This window comes from Anopheles funestus, chromosome 2RL (genome assembly GCF_943734845.2).
Source record: "Anopheles funestus chromosome 2RL, idAnoFuneDA-416_04, whole genome shotgun sequence".
Taxonomy (NCBI): Eukaryota; Metazoa; Arthropoda; class Insecta; order Diptera; family Culicidae; genus Anopheles; species Anopheles funestus.
This window is the reverse complement of record NC_064598.1, coordinates 33,003,971-33,021,140: the sequence shown is the minus strand read 5'-3', so window position 1 is coordinate 33,021,140 and position 17,170 is coordinate 33,003,971. Positions and strand designations below refer to the sequence as shown.

General features: G+C 43.8%; 3 protein-coding genes across 3 annotated transcripts; all 3 read left to right on the top strand.

Moving 5' to 3' along the window:
- Window positions 1-290: 290 nt before the first annotated feature.
- Window positions 291-5,180, top strand: LOC125764149 (mucin-6-like). The gene is made up of 2 exons (XM_049428066.1): window positions 291-1,712; window positions 2,358-5,180. Exons 1-2 carry the CDS (start codon window positions 1,710-1,712, stop codon window positions 3,816-3,818), a joined length of 1,464 nt encoding a protein of 487 aa, XP_049284023.1. The 5' UTR covers window positions 291-1,709; the 3' UTR covers window positions 3,819-5,180.
- A 3,870-nt stretch (window positions 5,181-9,050) lies between these two features.
- LOC125766192 (uncharacterized) lies at window positions 9,051-10,575 on the top strand. The gene is made up of 2 exons (XM_049431916.1): window positions 9,051-9,598; window positions 9,675-10,575. Exons 1-2 carry the CDS (start codon window positions 9,220-9,222, stop codon window positions 10,160-10,162), a joined length of 867 nt encoding a protein of 288 aa, XP_049287873.1. The 5' UTR covers window positions 9,051-9,219; the 3' UTR covers window positions 10,163-10,575.
- A 144-nt stretch (window positions 10,576-10,719) lies between these two features.
- On the top strand, window positions 10,720-15,849 carry LOC125766292 (splicing factor U2AF 50 kDa subunit). Its single transcript, XM_049432096.1, has 6 exons — window positions 10,720-10,878; window positions 11,061-11,744; window positions 11,812-11,903; window positions 14,247-14,369; window positions 14,448-14,561; window positions 14,649-15,849. The coding sequence occupies exons 1-6, from the start codon at window positions 10,875-10,877 to the stop codon at window positions 14,988-14,990; spliced, it is 1,359 nt and encodes a 452-aa protein (XP_049288053.1). The 5' UTR covers window positions 10,720-10,874; the 3' UTR covers window positions 14,991-15,849.
- The last annotated feature ends 1,321 nt before the right edge of the window (window positions 15,850-17,170 follow it).

Here is a 17,170-nt window from a genome sequence, read left to right as displayed (position 1 = left end):
GTTCCTCATGTTTGCCGGTGGCTATGGTTTATGACTCACCTTCTGGTGGGCTCGTTACACTCTTTACTTTCTTCCTCCGAGGTTTAATATTGTGTTGTATATTTTGTATTGGCTGTTTTTCTCTTCCTTCCCATTTCTTTTTTTACCGACGCGAGTGCGTAGCGTTCGTAAAGCGACACATAAATCAGACGATTGATTGTGGAGCAATAAGATTTTTCCTTTTTTATTTCGGTCTTTTCGGTTCGTACGATTGAAGTCACCCGTCCGTGGATGCGTTGCGTTTTCCCCCTTGGCGCTAGCAGACGAGCTCGCTTGGACATAACGCAGCAATTGATGTGAGTAGAAGTACAAAAAACAACAAAATAAAAAAAAGATCGAAAAGGTTTCAGCCCTATACGCCCAATACGCCCCTCCACCTCCACTGTTAAATGGGCTAAAGGTTTCACTTTTTTGCAAACGTTTTTTCTTCTTTTTTTTCTCCAATCGTAAACATTTCCCGATCGTACGGATACTGATGAAGATCTTCCCGCAGTAAGCATACAGCTGCAAGGTGGAGTATTGGAATGACAGACGCAACTATCATGTCCCCCTCCTGACGAGGAGGATGTTTAATTAGAACTAATTGTGGGAATGTTCGTCAAAAGCGACGAACCATATCGCCTGTTTGGCGATATGCGCAGAAAGCAAAAGGAAACCGATCATGTAATATTGTGCTAGAAGTCGAATCGTCTAATGTTTCCAATAAAAGCACGGCCAATTTAAAATCTTATCTATTTATTCGTTGCTGGTAACTCTTTTTTGTAGCGATGGAAACGAATTAAATAAGACCGAAAGTGAGCACTTTCTCCATGAAATGTCCTCCTGCAGCACGTCCGGAATTGCAATTGCAAAAGATTCTTTTCCCTTCTCTGGTGTTTCGTCGTTACCCTCCTCTCAATAAGTTAATTTCCCCGGAAGGTGCATACCAGAATAAGTCCCTTTGACGCGTGGCCCACCCTTAAAATCGCTGAACCTCATCTCGATCACGTGCTACACATTCAGTTTGTGGTTATGTGGTTATGGTGAGGCGAGGAACACAAACCGGAGACAAAAGGGCTACGATACGGGTGTTTGTTGGAGGGTCGATCCAACACCGATCGCGGCGCAAGTACAAATCATTCAACCCCTTCAAACCCTTTCAAACTCTCTTTTTTGTCCCCTTGCGTGGACAATGGGTGGGAGGGAATACTTACCTCATGACCTGCCAGTAAAACTACTACCGGGCCGGTTACAATTGTTGGTGGACGCTTTTTGAAGATCATCGGTCCGATCTCGTTTCGCAGAATCGCTAACCGCGACGACGGTGGCAACCTCGAGGGTGATGCAGCCCGTCAGCCGAAGCAAAGAAAAGACAACACAACACGGCCCGACAATGGGCCAATGGGTTGGAGGTGGTATATAAGCAGGTGAATTTCGGCAGTCTTTGAAGCATTCCTTTGCGGTCGGTGGCTGAAGATAGATCGTTTCACCAGTAGTTCCATAGAGACAGAGAGAAAAAAAAATAAACAAAAAATCGGACCAATATATCGGAGTGATTAATTTTTTGCCGGGAAGGTGTCATAAACGTGTGATAGTTTTACGCTGGAAAGTGCACATTTCGGACAGACGGATTTTTTGTTTTTGCTTGCGCCAAACAACGAAGCGTAAATATACGCCCAGTGTAGCTGATAATGGTTAGTGAAGCTGCAATAGAAACCTCCAGCAAAAGGAGCAATTAACAGTTGCATACATTATCGATTGAAAGTTGTACAAAAGACATGTGATCGTGATCGTGCAGATCAGCGCAATAGCGATCGCATTAAAACGAGTGAAATCATTCGCTGAGGTGAAAACTGTCACATAAAGACACTGGTGCTGTGATAAGTGATGAGCAAGTGGGATGAAATCGAATGTGTCCATTTAACATAATAAAATGTGTTTCAAGTTATCCTTTATGTGTGAAAGTTTCAATGTCTATAATTGAAGTTAACATATTAACCTTCCTATTTAAATGCTCCTAAAAATTATTGCAATCTCTAAACTGATTCAATTAAATTTAAATGTATTCAAAAGACTGTATCAATAACATATTACAGTACCAATTTTCCTTGGACTTAGATATTTTCTAAGTTAATTAAGACACTTTGTCCAAGTGCCCTTCAGTTTCTTCAGCATACGTTTGACATTCGATTTAATCTGGACACCCATTAACTCATCACATTTCACTCGATTCTCCGCCGTTGCTTGATTATCATAACAATACGCTTCTGCCGATCTTGCACCAGTTTTCAGACGTGTTTCACCACATTCCCTTTACCGTCTTTCTTCGATCCCTACAGGCTGTTAAACTGGTAGCCTTGGTCTTGCTGCTCACGGTAGCCGTCCTTGCCAGCAAAGATACCAGCAAACCGGTCGACAGTGTGGCCATTGCCAGCACGCAGAAGAACCAGCAACCTTCCACACCTTCTAAGGCACCAGCCGTCACCGGAGCGAAGAAGGCCCCGCACGGTAAGCGAGAGGTGACCAGCTACGGATTACCGCACCATACGCATCATCGTTACTCGCTTGGACATGCGCAACCACTGACGGAGTTCTACGCTCCGGCCACTAGCCATGGGTCGTACAGTTACAGCATCCCGCAGCATTCGTTATTCCCGTCCATGCACGGACCGGCATCGTTCGGGACGCATAAACTCTACCTTAGCCCAGCACCGGCCGTCACCGGGTTCAAGTATACGCCGGGTGTGGCTTCATCGCATGCCTTCTACTCACCTTCGCTTGGACATCATGCGTCGCATCAGTCCTTCGGTGGTGGATTCGTTGAACCTGGACCGGTTAAGTATGGTACGTTCGGTTCCAAGGATTTGGCCGACTTACTGAAACAGATCCATTCGGTGGGTCCGCTCACGATTAAGGCCGTCCCGAGCAGCTACGCGTACGGTACACCGTTTGCGGAGTCGCACGACACTGGTAGCAATCCTTCGGTGCTGTTCGATAGTGGTGCCTTCCATCTGAAACCGATGGCGCTTAAGTTTCACGAGGTGCCTAACTTTGCTCACGGATCGGGTCTTCCGCATGCAGCTGCCTTGACGGCACCGGCAGGTCCCACGTCAACGTCTTCCACGTACGGACACGTGGCACACACGCTCGGTTACGAACCGTCGTATGCTAGCGGAGTCAAAGGACTACGCCACTATTCCACCTCGAACGTACCGACGAACGATCTCTACTCCGGCAACAAGTACATCTCCACGCTGAATCTACATCAGCCCACGACTGCCACCATGGTGTCGCCGCTGCATACGTCGGTTCACTCAACGGTCGGTCACCAGAAACCCTTCAAACCCTCGACGTACATCGGTTCCACGCATGAAACCATCTCCGCTCCATCGACATCCCACACCGGATCGTATCTGCCTCCTTCGCTTCAGTACCTTCCGCCAGTAAGCAAAGGCACACCGTTCCCGCACAAGCACAGTTACGAATCACCTGCCAAACATGGTTACCTTCCACCAGCGCCACCTTCCACCAATGCGTACCTACCGCCGCTCCACAAACCTGCCAACGGATATTTGCCTCCCGTGTCCAGTGGTAGTAGTTCCAACTATATCTCCCTAGAATCGGGTTCCGCTCCATCATCGTCTGGGTCGCACGAGGACACGGTCCGGAAGCCACAGCTGCACCATCACCATCATCAACACCATACGGAGCATTCTAGCGAAAGTCTCGAGTATAGTGGAGCGACCGCACCCGTTCCAACGCCATCTGCCGTTACATCAGCGCATCACTGGAAGCACTAGTCGTCGGTACATAAAACACTTACACTCCGACAAGTACGGTCGGCTAGTTTGAGCTAGTGCAGTGTTAGTATTCGAAATGCAGCAGTCACAAATGCTACGCGCTAAGTAAGTAGCGCATTTCCTCTCTTTTTTTGTTTTGGTGGCCACACTGTACGCATTTTGTTTCCGACATTTTGACCGCCACGCCACCATTTCACACATGATCAGTTTCTGGCAAAGTTTTACTGGTCCCGTATCAAGGTATAAAGGTTTGTAAAATGGCCAATATGCAATAGCTCAAAGGGGAATACTTAACTCTACAAAACGGTAACGATCGTATGGAAGTAGTAATAGTAGACAGGGACCAACCTTGGCTTATCGTTAAAGTAATGGGCTTTGGACAAGGTTTGTGAGAATGAGCTGCCAGCGCTAGGGTGTAGAATGTACGATAACTTATATATGTTAATACTATTTACTGAGAGATACTACCTGGGTTACGTGCTTCACTAATGGTCGCATTAGTAAGAGCGAACTCATTAAATTAAATAAAACAAACACACAAACAATCGCCATGTTTCATTTTTAAATACTTCCTTTCACCACTTGTTGTGCTACCTATTCATCTCGTGCATAGTAAGTAAACCTCGACGTATTCCAGACGAAAGTGACACAGAGATTGTGTGCCCTGTGGGTGCCCGTTCCGGTGCGTGAACATCCTTCGCACACGTAACAAATGGTGGTTCATCCGAAAGCACTGATCTGGTTGGAATAGTTTCAATCAATTTGAATGATACGGTTACGCTAATTAAACGCTAATATACACAGCATGGCAAATTGTACGGTGAAACTAGTCATTGATGGTTTTTTTGGCCATGGGTGATAAAAGTGTGCGGGAGCATACTCCCGTAACCGAGGATCGTAGAAAAGAAAGATAAGTGTTTTACGCTGAACTAAAACGGGGGCATTTAGTTTTATAGAAATTTTTTAAAGTAAAAGTTTGTTACAAATATTCATGAAAGTTTATTGCTTTCAAACTTAATACATAATGAAGATCAGTAAAAAAAAGCGACGATGAAGCAAGTTTACAAAACGTGGAAATAATTGCTGGTGCCATGACCAGGATATTGAGGTGTGATGCATACTATAAGAAGAACTGGCCTTGAAGAACATCGGAATAAGGCTGCATTCCACAAAGAAGTGAGTGGAAAAATTTCTTTTGGGAAGGTGTGCGCGCATTGTTTGCATTGTAATAATATGGTGCGGGTCATGCAGATGGACTGTTGCAATATGGATCGTGCTTTGCATTATTCATTGAAGATGGAGAAGATTTTGGGAAATATTTCAATAATATTGCGTATATCTTATTCCGACGAGAATTTTCCTTTGTTTAATCATCATTTGATTTTTTTTATAATTTGTGTACATTAAATCATTCTTTGTTTGTTTAAAAGCTTACTCCAGATATTATGGATATATTCTATTATTTATGGATCGTATAATGATCTGCTGGATCTATTTTAAACTCGTAATGGTAGAGTAGTTTTTAGTGTGTTTGATCGTATGGTGAGGGCAGAACTCATTAAAAAAATGTTCCCTTTGGCCATAGCTCTTTTTTCCTGCACGCCCCGCTTCAATGGTAAACCGATTTTTACCACAAATTTCCTACATCCTACAAATAATACAAACAAAAACCTTGAACTTGTTCATGAATTATACGGTAAACAATAAGCTCCAAATTTTGGTTCCCACGTAAAGTTAACAAGCAAAAGCAATAAATATCGCACCACACCACCAAGCTTATCGGTGTTCCGGCGTATGAAACGCTACCCGATCATCGTTTTCATCTTCTGTAGCGATCGTAACAAAACGCACCACCACGTTTCCACCGGGGGCAAGGTCGACCGAAGGAAAGCGTAAAGAAATCCAAACGACTCGGCACGCGTATTCCGCCTCTTGATGAGCAGTGCTCTGCGCTGCTGGTGGTGAAATGTGCCTCATGCGCCACAAATGGACGTACGAATTGCATCATGGAAGAGACGTTGCACTTGCCCCGTACCGAGTCATCTCTTTAGTGACTGAATTTCACATACGCACTCCCCGTAAACGAACCGATCGAATAATGTCGATGTTTCAGGCGCTAACGTGCTCCTTTCAACGGCTTCCAAAGCCTGGCGTGGCCATTGCTCTAATTATAACCCATCCTCAACGAGAAAGGTGGTGCAATTGGGTGGCTATGAGGAAAGTGTATTATGAGCTAAAGCGACTTGCAAATCGGCTTGCTCGACTTTACCGTCCCGCTGTCAGCTAACAACCACTTGATCGTGTGCGCGCGATCTAACAAGCTGTTTATATGAAAGTAACCTTCACGACCAAACGAAAACCGTTCCATCCTAACGCAGCTGCCGGCTTACTGGCCGAATAATCCGTTTGGTAAAGTGAGGTGATCCGTGTCCATCCCGGTGCCGAAAGGCATAAGGGATTAGTGATGATGATTACGAACCCGCTCGGAACCGGTTCTATCCGTGCTCTACGTCGGTGAATGATTATGTTAGCGTTAGCGTAATGTAATTACTGTCGTTATTAGCTCGACAATACATCGACACCATGAAAAATCCGTCTCCGTACTAACGAGATGTGTCCGGAAACTGGTGCACGGAAAAAGGTACGATCAGGCGGCCAAACGAGAGCGAAAGCAAACACGGAAAGGTTCACCACCGCTGGACGGTTTCGTAGCATTGCGCTCGGAAGTAACAGCGGACCATTCGGTCCGTGTGATCGTCTATACAGATATCTCCCGATCTGCACGTGTGCTAAAGTGGGTCCGATGAAATAATTCCCATTTTTGACAAATTCGTTGCAAAAGAAACATAAAACAGTGCGACCGAACATGCCGCGTATGATCGAGCGTGCAAGAAATCCGCCCTATCTTTGCTGTTTTCCTTTTCTACCGTGCTTCGACCATTGCTCAGCAGCAGTGGAGCAGCATCTCGGCCGGTCTGTGATGCTATGCTTAAGCTGATACTTCCCTTTTCTACACACAAGGGCCGCTAGTAAACTGGCTCACTGGTGACGATTCCGACGGCTACGATCGTACATGTCCGTGTTCCATGTTTTGACGGAATAAGGTTGTTAGCCATGGAAGAACCATCGCTCTAGAAGGAAACTAACCAAAAACATACGCGCCCGTCAGTTTGACTCGTTTACCTACTTTAGGAGACTACCGGAAGCCGGCATACCCGGATTGTTCCTTACACATGATCATGTCAGTTTTGTCGCCTGCACGGCAATGATCGGAAAGGCACAAAAAATGGTTACAAAATCGCTTTAATGGTAGTTCCAATGTTTGTGGCATAATATCTGCGGAGAATGCGGAACACGTGCGTCATGTTATGGGAGCAAGTTTGCACTTGGAAATGAATCAACCGGAAAGTTGTCACATGCTCTGGGAAAAGAGACATTTATGAATTTGATCGTAACTTTAGGTACCGAAAAATTGGCAACTGTTTTAATGACTTTCCTTGTGGTAATGTGGAATGGTTTGTTAGGTCTTGTTTGGAAGTGTAATACCATGAATGGGTTTCTTTTTATGATATCGTTACGCACACGACACGTGTTTTTGGGGGTGAATAAATAATACATAAAATTAGAGTTTTATATCCACCAGGGAAAGAGTATTTTTTATGGCAACTTGGAAATCTATAAACACGTGATCTCGATCGTACAACGAAGATTAGTTTCTGGGCAGCTACTGATGTCAGTAATATTACAACGAGAGGATAGATGACCATCAGCCTGGTTAGGATAAATAATTTCCAACATCTATACATCTATAAATCACCAAGGTTTTACCTTCCTTTGCCTTTCATTCCAATGATCGTTACATTTCTAATGCCCTTTCCAGGTCTATTTATCGTGGCGCGGACAGTAGGATTGGTCCACGCGGTCCAAACGATAAGCAGGATAATGAACTTGAAACTTAATCACTAATCGTACGAAACCAAACCGTCTCCAGTGCCGTTTTGCTAGCGTACGAGCGTAAGCGTATGTTTGGGCTTAAGTGTGCAATGGCGTGAAACGTTGGTTCCGACACCGAACCGGAGCCTGCCGGCTATATCAGCCCATGCATCCACGGGGGCAGATGATTAGTCGTTGTTCATGTGATTACTTTCTACATAATTTTCAAACTTGCTGCACTGACAAAGCGAGATCCAGGGTGCACCTGAAGCAGGATAGACGGGCAACCCGTGGTCTAGTTGGTGGAGGCCAATGCCGTACGTGTCTGTTCGTCTGCCGAGTCAGTGCGAAAGGGAGCAATGTATTTGCATACTGTTGCGATCTGCGTACCGGACGCTGATGTGATCGGTTCGCAACCGGATGATGCATACCGGAACAAACGCCGAGCGCGTGGCACCCATTCACTTGCACTAATCTGCACACACTGCATACCAGATACGCAGATAATGGTGGTGATGATTAGCACGCCAGCATAAATAACGAAGGTTAGGTCGAAGATGTAGGTTTGGGGCAGAAAATTTTCCTCAAGGAAGTTTGTTTTCTATCGAACGGTGTGTGCAGTGCCTCCCCCCCAAAGGGTGTAATGGCAAGAACTGCACATTTGCTACAAAATGTGTGATACTTACACCAAACACCTTCAGCATTATCTTAGATGGTCGCGATCGCCAAAGGTAGTGGTATACCCTTTAATTCTCCTGCGATCGCATCGAGCCGAGAGCAGAAGTAAGGAAGTGACTTAAACATAGCGCCCAATCAACACTAGCACACATGGCAAACGGTAGATTCGAAGGGGTCTCGAGCTCAAAAAGGGCTTCTGGCGGGGGGCTACCCGGTCCTGTCCGATGCTCGTACACTGGGTAGGATTTTCCTCGTACAATAACAACCATTGCGATTGGAGCCTCTCACCTTGCATCGCTCGTACCTCGGGCACACCAACGGCCACAACTCGATCATGCGACCGAAACCAGCCATCATTAATGGTAGGCGAAGTGTTGTGGGCTGCCCTAGCTACACCGTCCATCCTTTTTTGTCGCGTTCGCGTTTTCCGCTTTTCCGCTTTTCCTTCCGTTCGGCACGCGAGCGCGCCTCACTGCAAAAAAAAAAGCCAAGACAAGAGGCATTGGCGTATTTGTGCAGTGCTGTTTGGAACGATTATTTTTTCCCTAACCCTTAGCACCGCCCTACCGATGGGCTATGGTACCGTGCGGCATGTGGTGTAATATAAAAGACGCAACACCTATCAGGGTGGCGTTCATTTATCAATCAAAGCCCTGTACCGGTGGCAGGCCAGTGCGGTTTCTTGACGTTCCAGACATCTTCGTTATCGGCGTTCCGTGTGTGGTTTTTTTTTCTTTACGCTGATTTTGTGCCCATCTGTGCAAGTGATCGTGTGATCGTGAGTGTAAAAATGAAGCTGTTCGTGTGTATGATGATGTGTTTCAGCCTGGTTCTTGGTGATCCGGGCGTAATAGGACCGCAGGATGCACGAAAGGTGCGTAATCCTGCTAGTGGACCGACGAGTTACAATACGATCGCACCACCGGATAGTGAAACGTTAAGCAAGCTGCAAAATCAAGTCGCACCGACGGTTCAAATTCCCAGCAAATCTCTGACCACGGTTAAAGTGCCGGAAGTAGCATCACCATTCCACACTGTTGCACCGCCGAGTGTAGTTCCGTCGCCCTATCTACGGCAACCAGCGCCAGCGATTGCTCCTGTGTCTGCCCCTGGACAATACTATCTGGCTATGGTTCCACAAACGGCAAGCAATCATATGCTGCAGCCTGGTATGTGAATCACCAAAAGAGAACAAACTTCAAATCATCTGGCACCTTTACCATAATGATCTAATTCTCTTCACAGCAACGACGCCCCTGATCATGCAGTACATTAATCCTCAGGGACAGCCTACTGGAGGTCTGCAATACATTCAGCTACTACGGCCGGTAGTTTATCCCTACGCACCGAACCAGCAATATCAAGCGGCGTATCAGCAATATCCGGGATATCTTCAGCAATCGCCTGCAACTCTTAGTAGCTCACCGCATGGTCCGGTTCCACCGACGCCATACAACGTGTCGCCAACACCTCCACCGACCACTTCAACCACACAGCCCGGATTCGTCCCGTTCCAGCCGGCCACCCAATATGCCCCGGTGAGCCACGGACAGCCTCCACAACCTCCGGCATACAGCAATGGTCCAGTAGGACAATATTCTAGCCCCGTTCTATCGTACTATCCACATCGGTTTCTTATCAACCCGTCGGAATTGAATTTCAACACAAATGAATATGTGCCATCGCCCGGTGATGGTGTCTACATCAAGGGTGTAAAGAGTATTCGGGCTTAAGCGTCGGAAAAAAATCCTTTTTTCTAAAACCCAATCCAAAAGACAAACCGAATATCAAAGTACAATCGTTAATCCCACGATCACAAACCCGTCCGCAGGTATATAGTATTAACGGCCCACCCTCCTGTGACTGGGCATGCAATTTTATTAATTAATTTATATCTGTTTTGTAACCTGTAACGTGTGTCGTTGCCTACCAGATCCCACGAGTTCCAAAAAATAAATAAATGATAAATTTAAAATTTTGTTTGAAAAGAGTTTTCATTACAAACTGTATGATGAAGGCCGCATTTGGAGAAAACCTTTTGGAGTAATTAGAATGTGCTGTAAAACATAATAAAAATTAAGCAGAAACATAACACATCAGAGAAAATGTGATAAAATTTTACTTGAAGTTAAAATATTAAAAACATGTTTTTAAAAGAAAAGCTGTTGAAACCTGTCTTTTTAAACTGGTATAATCGAATTTGACATGTATACCAGTTCGTATGCATTCGAAACGACCCGAAGCAAACCGAAGTTTGACAGTTGGTTTCTTCTTCGCGTCCACCTTTCTCATCTTCTTATTTATGTAAACTTTGACATAAACCGTATTGTTGCCGCTTTTTCCAATCACCAAAAAGGCTTCCGCATCGTTAGAAAATTAATAAATTTGAGTCAGAAAGCAACATTTTCCATCTATATAATCGTTTGTCTGCGTAAAACAAACGAAATGTGTAAGTGGTGGCGATGTTTTTGAGGTTTTCCGTTCGCTTGTTTCGGCGTGCGGTAGAGTTGGCGTCAGACCGCAAAAATCAATATGTCGCTAGCTCTACACCGCTACGCTGGTACAGGTTTTTGGTCGGGAATGTTTTTCGTGTGCTATGTCGGTGTTCATGGTTTTCTTTAAATATTTTAGCTGATCGTGATCGTGAATATCGTGGTGGAGGAGGTGGTCGTGGCGGCGGAGGCGGTGGTGGAGGTGGAGGTGGTGGCGGCGGTGGTGGAGGAGGAGGTGGCGGCGGTGGACGCCATCGTTCACGGTCCCGCGAGCGTCGCCGTAGCCGTTCCCGAAGCCGTGGAGAGCGTAGAAGATCGTCCCGTTCCCGTTCGCCATACCGAAAGCATCGTTCTCGTAGGCGTAAGCCATCGCTTTACTGGGATGTTCCACCACCAGGTTTCGAACACATTACACCGCTACAATACAAAGCGATGCAGGCTGCCGGACAGATACCGGCTAATATAGTAGCGGACACACCGCAGGCAGCTGTCCCGGTGGTTGGTTCAACTATCACACGGCAGGCGAGGCGGTTGTACGTGGGCAACATACCGTTCGGCGTGACGGAGGAAGAAATGATGGAGTTCTTTAACCAGCAGATGCATCTGTCCGGTTTGGCTCAGGCTGCCGGAAATCCCGTACTTGCCTGCCAGATCAATTTGGACAAAAACTTTGCGTTCCTGGAATTTCGCTCGATCGACGAAACCACCCAAGCCATGGCATTCGATAGCATTAATTTTAAGGGACAAAGCTTGAAAATTCGAAGACCGCACGATTACCAGCCCATGCCCGGTATGACCGATTCGGCGGCGGTCAATGTTCCCGGTAAGTGAAATAGTTTTTATAGCTACGATTACGATGTGTTAATTTGTGTTTCGTGCTTCGTTTTTAGAAAAATTCTCCGGCGTTATCAGCACAGTGGTACCCGACTCACCGCACAAGATCTTCATCGGTGGTTTGCCGAACTACTTGAACGAGGATCAGGTACGTATTGCTTGGATGTGTGGTTCGATGTACCCTTCTCAGCCTGCACTAGGCAATCTGAGAAGCATTAATATCGTAGCAGGCTTTGAAACAAACAGGAACACGAATCGAACGATTTATTTTCTAGTGGTTGAGGAAGTGTCTATGGCAATGCTGCGGGATGCAATAGAACAGAATGCATGCATGGAATTTCATCCCGGTCTTTAGGTACTTGCGACAGCGTAAAAAACAATCGCCGTTTTCCCAATTTTTTTTCCTCTTAGCCCAGACAAACGCAAACCAAAAAAGGTTCAACCTAATGGCTACAGCAATCAATGCAACAAAGATTAAATCAGATTTCAGTTGCACAGCCTCCATCCTACATGGCATTTGAAATAGTGTGCAAGCAACAAGTTATGCTTCTCGCATGCTGCCAATAAGCTAGAACACATGGTGGCTGTTAAATTGTGCTTTTATCCCAACGACATCACAGAAATTGGCCCGGTTGTATGAAGAGCGTTCCCGCGTGTTCGATCCGCAGACGGTAAATTTGTCTCATTTCAGATGCCTTTTTGGAAAATTTTATAGCTTCTTTTAAGGACGTTTATTTCCAATCTACTGGTATATTTCGTTTTTCCCCCCCTTACACAACGTTTAGGCAGCGTTTTCAGATAGGATCGTCGGTATCCTTGTTTTTTTTTTGTTTTGTTTTGTTCTACAGTTGCTCAGTGCAAACACCCGGGGAAGGGGCGCACACTAAAAAGGAGCCGAAGGATTTGTATCTAGCATTAAATTTAACTTTCAGCAAGCCCCTTAGCAAAACAGCTTAAAAAATAGCGTCCGTGCAAAGAATCCATATCCTTCAGCGGGGCGGAACTGCGAGGTGCATCTGCCTGCATTTTCCTTTTTCTCGATTTCAGTACCGTTTTCAGCTTCGTCTCTATACAACCGGTACCATCGATGGGGGAGTCCAAGTGTTACGCGTCTTGTATTGCACCTTAGAGAAGGATCATTTTATATTATTTCAGTTGCAGAATTGTTTCCGTTTTTCTTTCAATCTTATTACAGCGTTCCTTATAATTTAGCGTGCACGGATGTGTTTCACCCAAAATGCATCTAGCAATTATCTGCATTAAAAAAACAAGCTGATAACTAGAACACTGATCCATTTTCTCTTCTTTTCTTCTCTTTCTTTTCTCTCTTTCCATCCTTGCTCCGAAAAATCTGACTTCGGTTTGAGGCCATATGCTCGGGATGGTCGGGGTTCCTTGATACGTTCGCACCGTTTTCAGTTTCAACGGAAGCGAATCAGATGTTGTTTGACAAAATGGCCCGGTGTGGGGTGGGGGAGGGTCCTGCCAATGTCCCTTGGGTATTTGTGTTTTTAGGAAACTTTTCACCACTTTGCAGGTATCGCGCAATGTGTGCGTCACATTATCGAGAAAGAGAATGTGCATACATGAGCCAAGCGAACCCAAGGAAACCGAAATGTTAGCAATGTATTATAATTTTCAGCTGTGACCAGGCCGGCAAACACCGACTGGAGGTTTTCTTTTTCTTAGGCAAAAATGTTCCCCAAAGACGTTTGTAATAGCTCTGGCGGGCTTAAGTATGTGTGGAGCACGTGGACCATGTTTCTCTTTGTGGCCACAAGGCAAGTGCATTTCAGCAAAAAACAAAACAAAATGGCAGCAAATTTATTCTCTTCCCCCTATTTCTATGCAGGAAGTGTGTCTTTGTTTTCAGCGTTTATGTACGCAAACAACTCTACTTTCATATAGGGCATATAAAGCAGGGCTTTAGTTGGTTCAGGAAAATGAAGAGCACAGTCACATACAGTCAGAAAGTTGTAGAATCTATCTAACAATCTATGTTTATTTATGGACAACACAGTAGTTGCGGTTAGATTTTATGAAACAAAAGTATTAACCTGTCTTTTGACTACGGTAAGTATCGTTGAGGTGTCATAACTGCTTCGAAGATAAAAGAAGATGTTGGCAAAATTAAAAATTAAAAGCGAATTGCAAATTGTATGAAATTAGTTGCATTTCAATCAGTCAAGTATCTTATTAGTTCGCCGTCGTTAGGTTCAGTTAGCATTAGTAAAGTTGTTCCGTGCGCGCGGTACTGATCGTGATCTCATTTCTTCGTCGATCGATTGCAAACAAACATACATGCATGTGTACGATCATCTATAATAATATGTGAATGTTTTCTTTTGTTTCGTTTTTATCCCCAACTCCTTACACTGATGCACTGTCCTTTCCATATTCCCGTTCCTCGGTTCCACCTATTCCTTGATTCCATCGTTAAACGGCGCCTTGTTGGCCGTTGTTCGTCGTACGATATCTTCTCCGTGTGCAGGTAAAGGAGTTGTTGCTTTCGTTCGGTCAACTGAAGGCATTCAATCTGGTCAAGGACGCCGCAACAGGTCTGGGCAAAGGTTACGCCTTTGCTGAGTATGTGGAATACACAACAACCGATCAGGTAGGACAATGTGCGAGAGAAATTCGCGACAAAGCGCACACGACTAATTGGTGCATTTTTTTTTCACTTCATTTGCAGGCAATTGCTGGGTTGAACGGTATGCAGTTGGGTGATAAAAAATTGATCGTACAACGTGCCAGTGTAGGAGCGAAGAACTCGAACGCTGCCGTTGTAGCACCGGTTCAGATTCAGGTATGTAAAGACCGCGCAACATTATGTGTGGAATAGTTTGTGCATCACCATTGGCTCACAATGATTTCATTGGTTCTTCCCCCACAGGTGCCGGGACTTTCGCTTGTCGGGTCATCTGGTCCACCGACCGAGGTCCTTTGCCTACTGAACATGGTCACACCGGACGAGCTGAAGGATGAGGAAGAGTACGAGGATATTCTTGAAGACATTCGGGAAGAGTGCAACAAGTACGGTGTGGTACGGAGTGTGGAAATACCTCGCCCCATCGAGGGTGTAGACGTGCCCGGCTGTGGAAAGGTATTTGTCGAGTTCAATTCCATCGTCGACTGTCAGAAAGCACAGCAAGCGCTGACCGGGCGTAAGTTTAGCGACCGTGTCGTTGTGACGTCCTATTTCGATCCAGATAAGTATCATCGACGAGAGTTTTAAGGACATGCGGAAGAGAGTATGTGGCATGATCGGGGAGTGTGATTAGTGTATAATGTGACGATCGCTCCAACTTTGACATTATGGATTGTATTATTTCACTCTTTCTTTTTCTTATTTCGATCCCACTATCGTTGCCGGTTTTGGTCTAACTAATCCCCATTAGGAGGTTATCTGTGACTTAATGTATCTTTTCGAAATGTTGGATTTTGGACATAAACTATCAATAATTCCATTGGAATAATTCCACTCAGAACTATCCATGTATAGTAACCCCCGGATGAAACTTAGGGGACTCGAAAAAGAAAAATGGTGTCCTTATGTACGTGAAAGCAGGGTTATATTTTTTAACTTTGCCTATCAATCATAGCACATCTTCATTCATAGCTATGAATGTTTTGTCATATTGAACATATTTTTTTCAGCTTCAAATGTGATCAAATGTGATTTACTTACAATGATCCAAAAAAATGCTAATATTGAAAGTACTCTGACCAATCCCTAAACGGATCCTTGGAAAATAGGACATGCTTCTTCTAAATTCTTAGTCGATGACTCAGCGTCTGTTATTTTATTCTGCGATCGTATACAATCTACAAATGACTAAACTCAACGTCCGGACCAAAGTCGACAGCGACCTAAAATATATTGTCTTGAAATGAAAGTCCACAGCGTAGATTAACAGCATCGATTTTAGGCTCCTCTCGATTACTTGCGCAATCGTCTCTAGTGTAACGTAACGTAGATGTTTAAGATAACAAGGAAGCGAAGTACGTGACGATTGACGCATGTAATGCAGTTTTGAAATTTCCAATGTTTTCAACAGCGACACTAACTAATAAAAGACTATTCAGTGAAAATATTTGTATTCTTTTTTTGATCGTGTAATATTAAAATAAGTTGAAAGAAAGAAAATAAGCTTATAAATGTTCTATTCATAAAAACTGTTGGTTAATTGCTCACAAAAATCAAATTATTTGCTATCCAATAATGTAACCTAACTTGGCTCTATGCGCAATCAGCTCCATCATGCAATTGTAATAAAAAAAATCAAATTAAGAAAAGGCCATGACGTCAGTACTTCGCATGCCTAAGATGATGAACCACAGAGCTGCCGTCGACTCAACTGCGTTACAGCCTTTTAATGTGCAATGTGTTTTGCCACCTTTATGAATGTGCAATGAGCATGTTACAGAAAGGGGCTCATACGCAAGTCATCTTTGCTTGATGCACTTTGCGCTAGACGAACCCAACGCAGAAAGATAAGTCTGTAAAAGAGGGCAGGTGTAATATCTCTTACCTCGTCACTAAACGCTTAGCAATTGTCGCGTTTGCGAACGTGATTCAGGTTTTTTTTGCGAAACTCTACATTAAAAAAATTGCGAAAAGTCGTCATTCAATATTGTATAGTTTGAAACAATCGAGTCCTTTTTTATTTTTCGAAAAACGTACGTGTTGTAAATAATTATTATGATTGTAAACACTATTTTTAAAACAGAAGAATTGGCTGTTAATTCGAAAAAAAACTCTTCTCATGGACATTTCCCAAAAAATCTAGAAATTTGCCAATTTCCTAAGGCCATAGCCTTACCTTTTTTTTGGGAAATTTAGAAAAATTTTATAAATTGATTTATTTTAATGCGAATTGGTTGAAATAACTTTCTTTTCACTCAAGTAATGCTTTAAATAAAAAAGAATAAAAATTAATAAAAAAATTAAAAATTCTAAAAATATGAAAATTTCCTAAGGCTATATAGCCTTACCTTTTTTTGGGAAATTTAGCAAAATTTTATAAATTGATTAATTTTAATGCGAATTGGTTGAAATAAGTTTCTTTTCACACAAGTAATGCTTTAAATAAAAAAAGGAATAAAAAATAATAAAAAAATTAAAAAAATTCTATTCTATAAATCTGAAAATTTCCTAAGACCTTCTTAATGGTCCGTTGTTTTGAACCATCGTCACTGGGCTTAAAAAAGTTGCCTTTCTCATCGACCATCGAATTTATTACTTATTATAATTTTGTTTGTTTAAATTAATTTAATTTAATTCAAGACTATTTTCTCGCTACCGGCTCGATTAAAAACGTAAACAAACCTTACACGAGAAAAGTTAAACAACAAAAATATTTTTGAAAATTGAGCAACTTTTGTCGCGTTCGCAAACGCGACAATTGCTAAGCA

Coding starts and splice junctions, on each gene's coding strand:
- LOC125766192 (XM_049431916.1), top strand. CDS start 9,220: ATGAAGCTGTTCGTGTGTATGATGATGTGTTTCAGCCTGGTTCTTGGT. Junction 9,599..9,674: donor CAATCATATGCTGCAGCCTG/GTATGTGAATCA, acceptor TTCTCTTCACAG/CAACGACGCCCCTGATCATG.
- LOC125766292 (XM_049432096.1), top strand. Junction 14,370..14,447: donor AATACACAACAACCGATCAG/GTAGGACAATGT, acceptor CTTCATTTGCAG/GCAATTGCTGGGTTGAACGG. Junction 14,562..14,648: donor TAGCACCGGTTCAGATTCAG/GTATGTAAAGAC, acceptor CTTCCCCCACAG/GTGCCGGGACTTTCGCTTGT.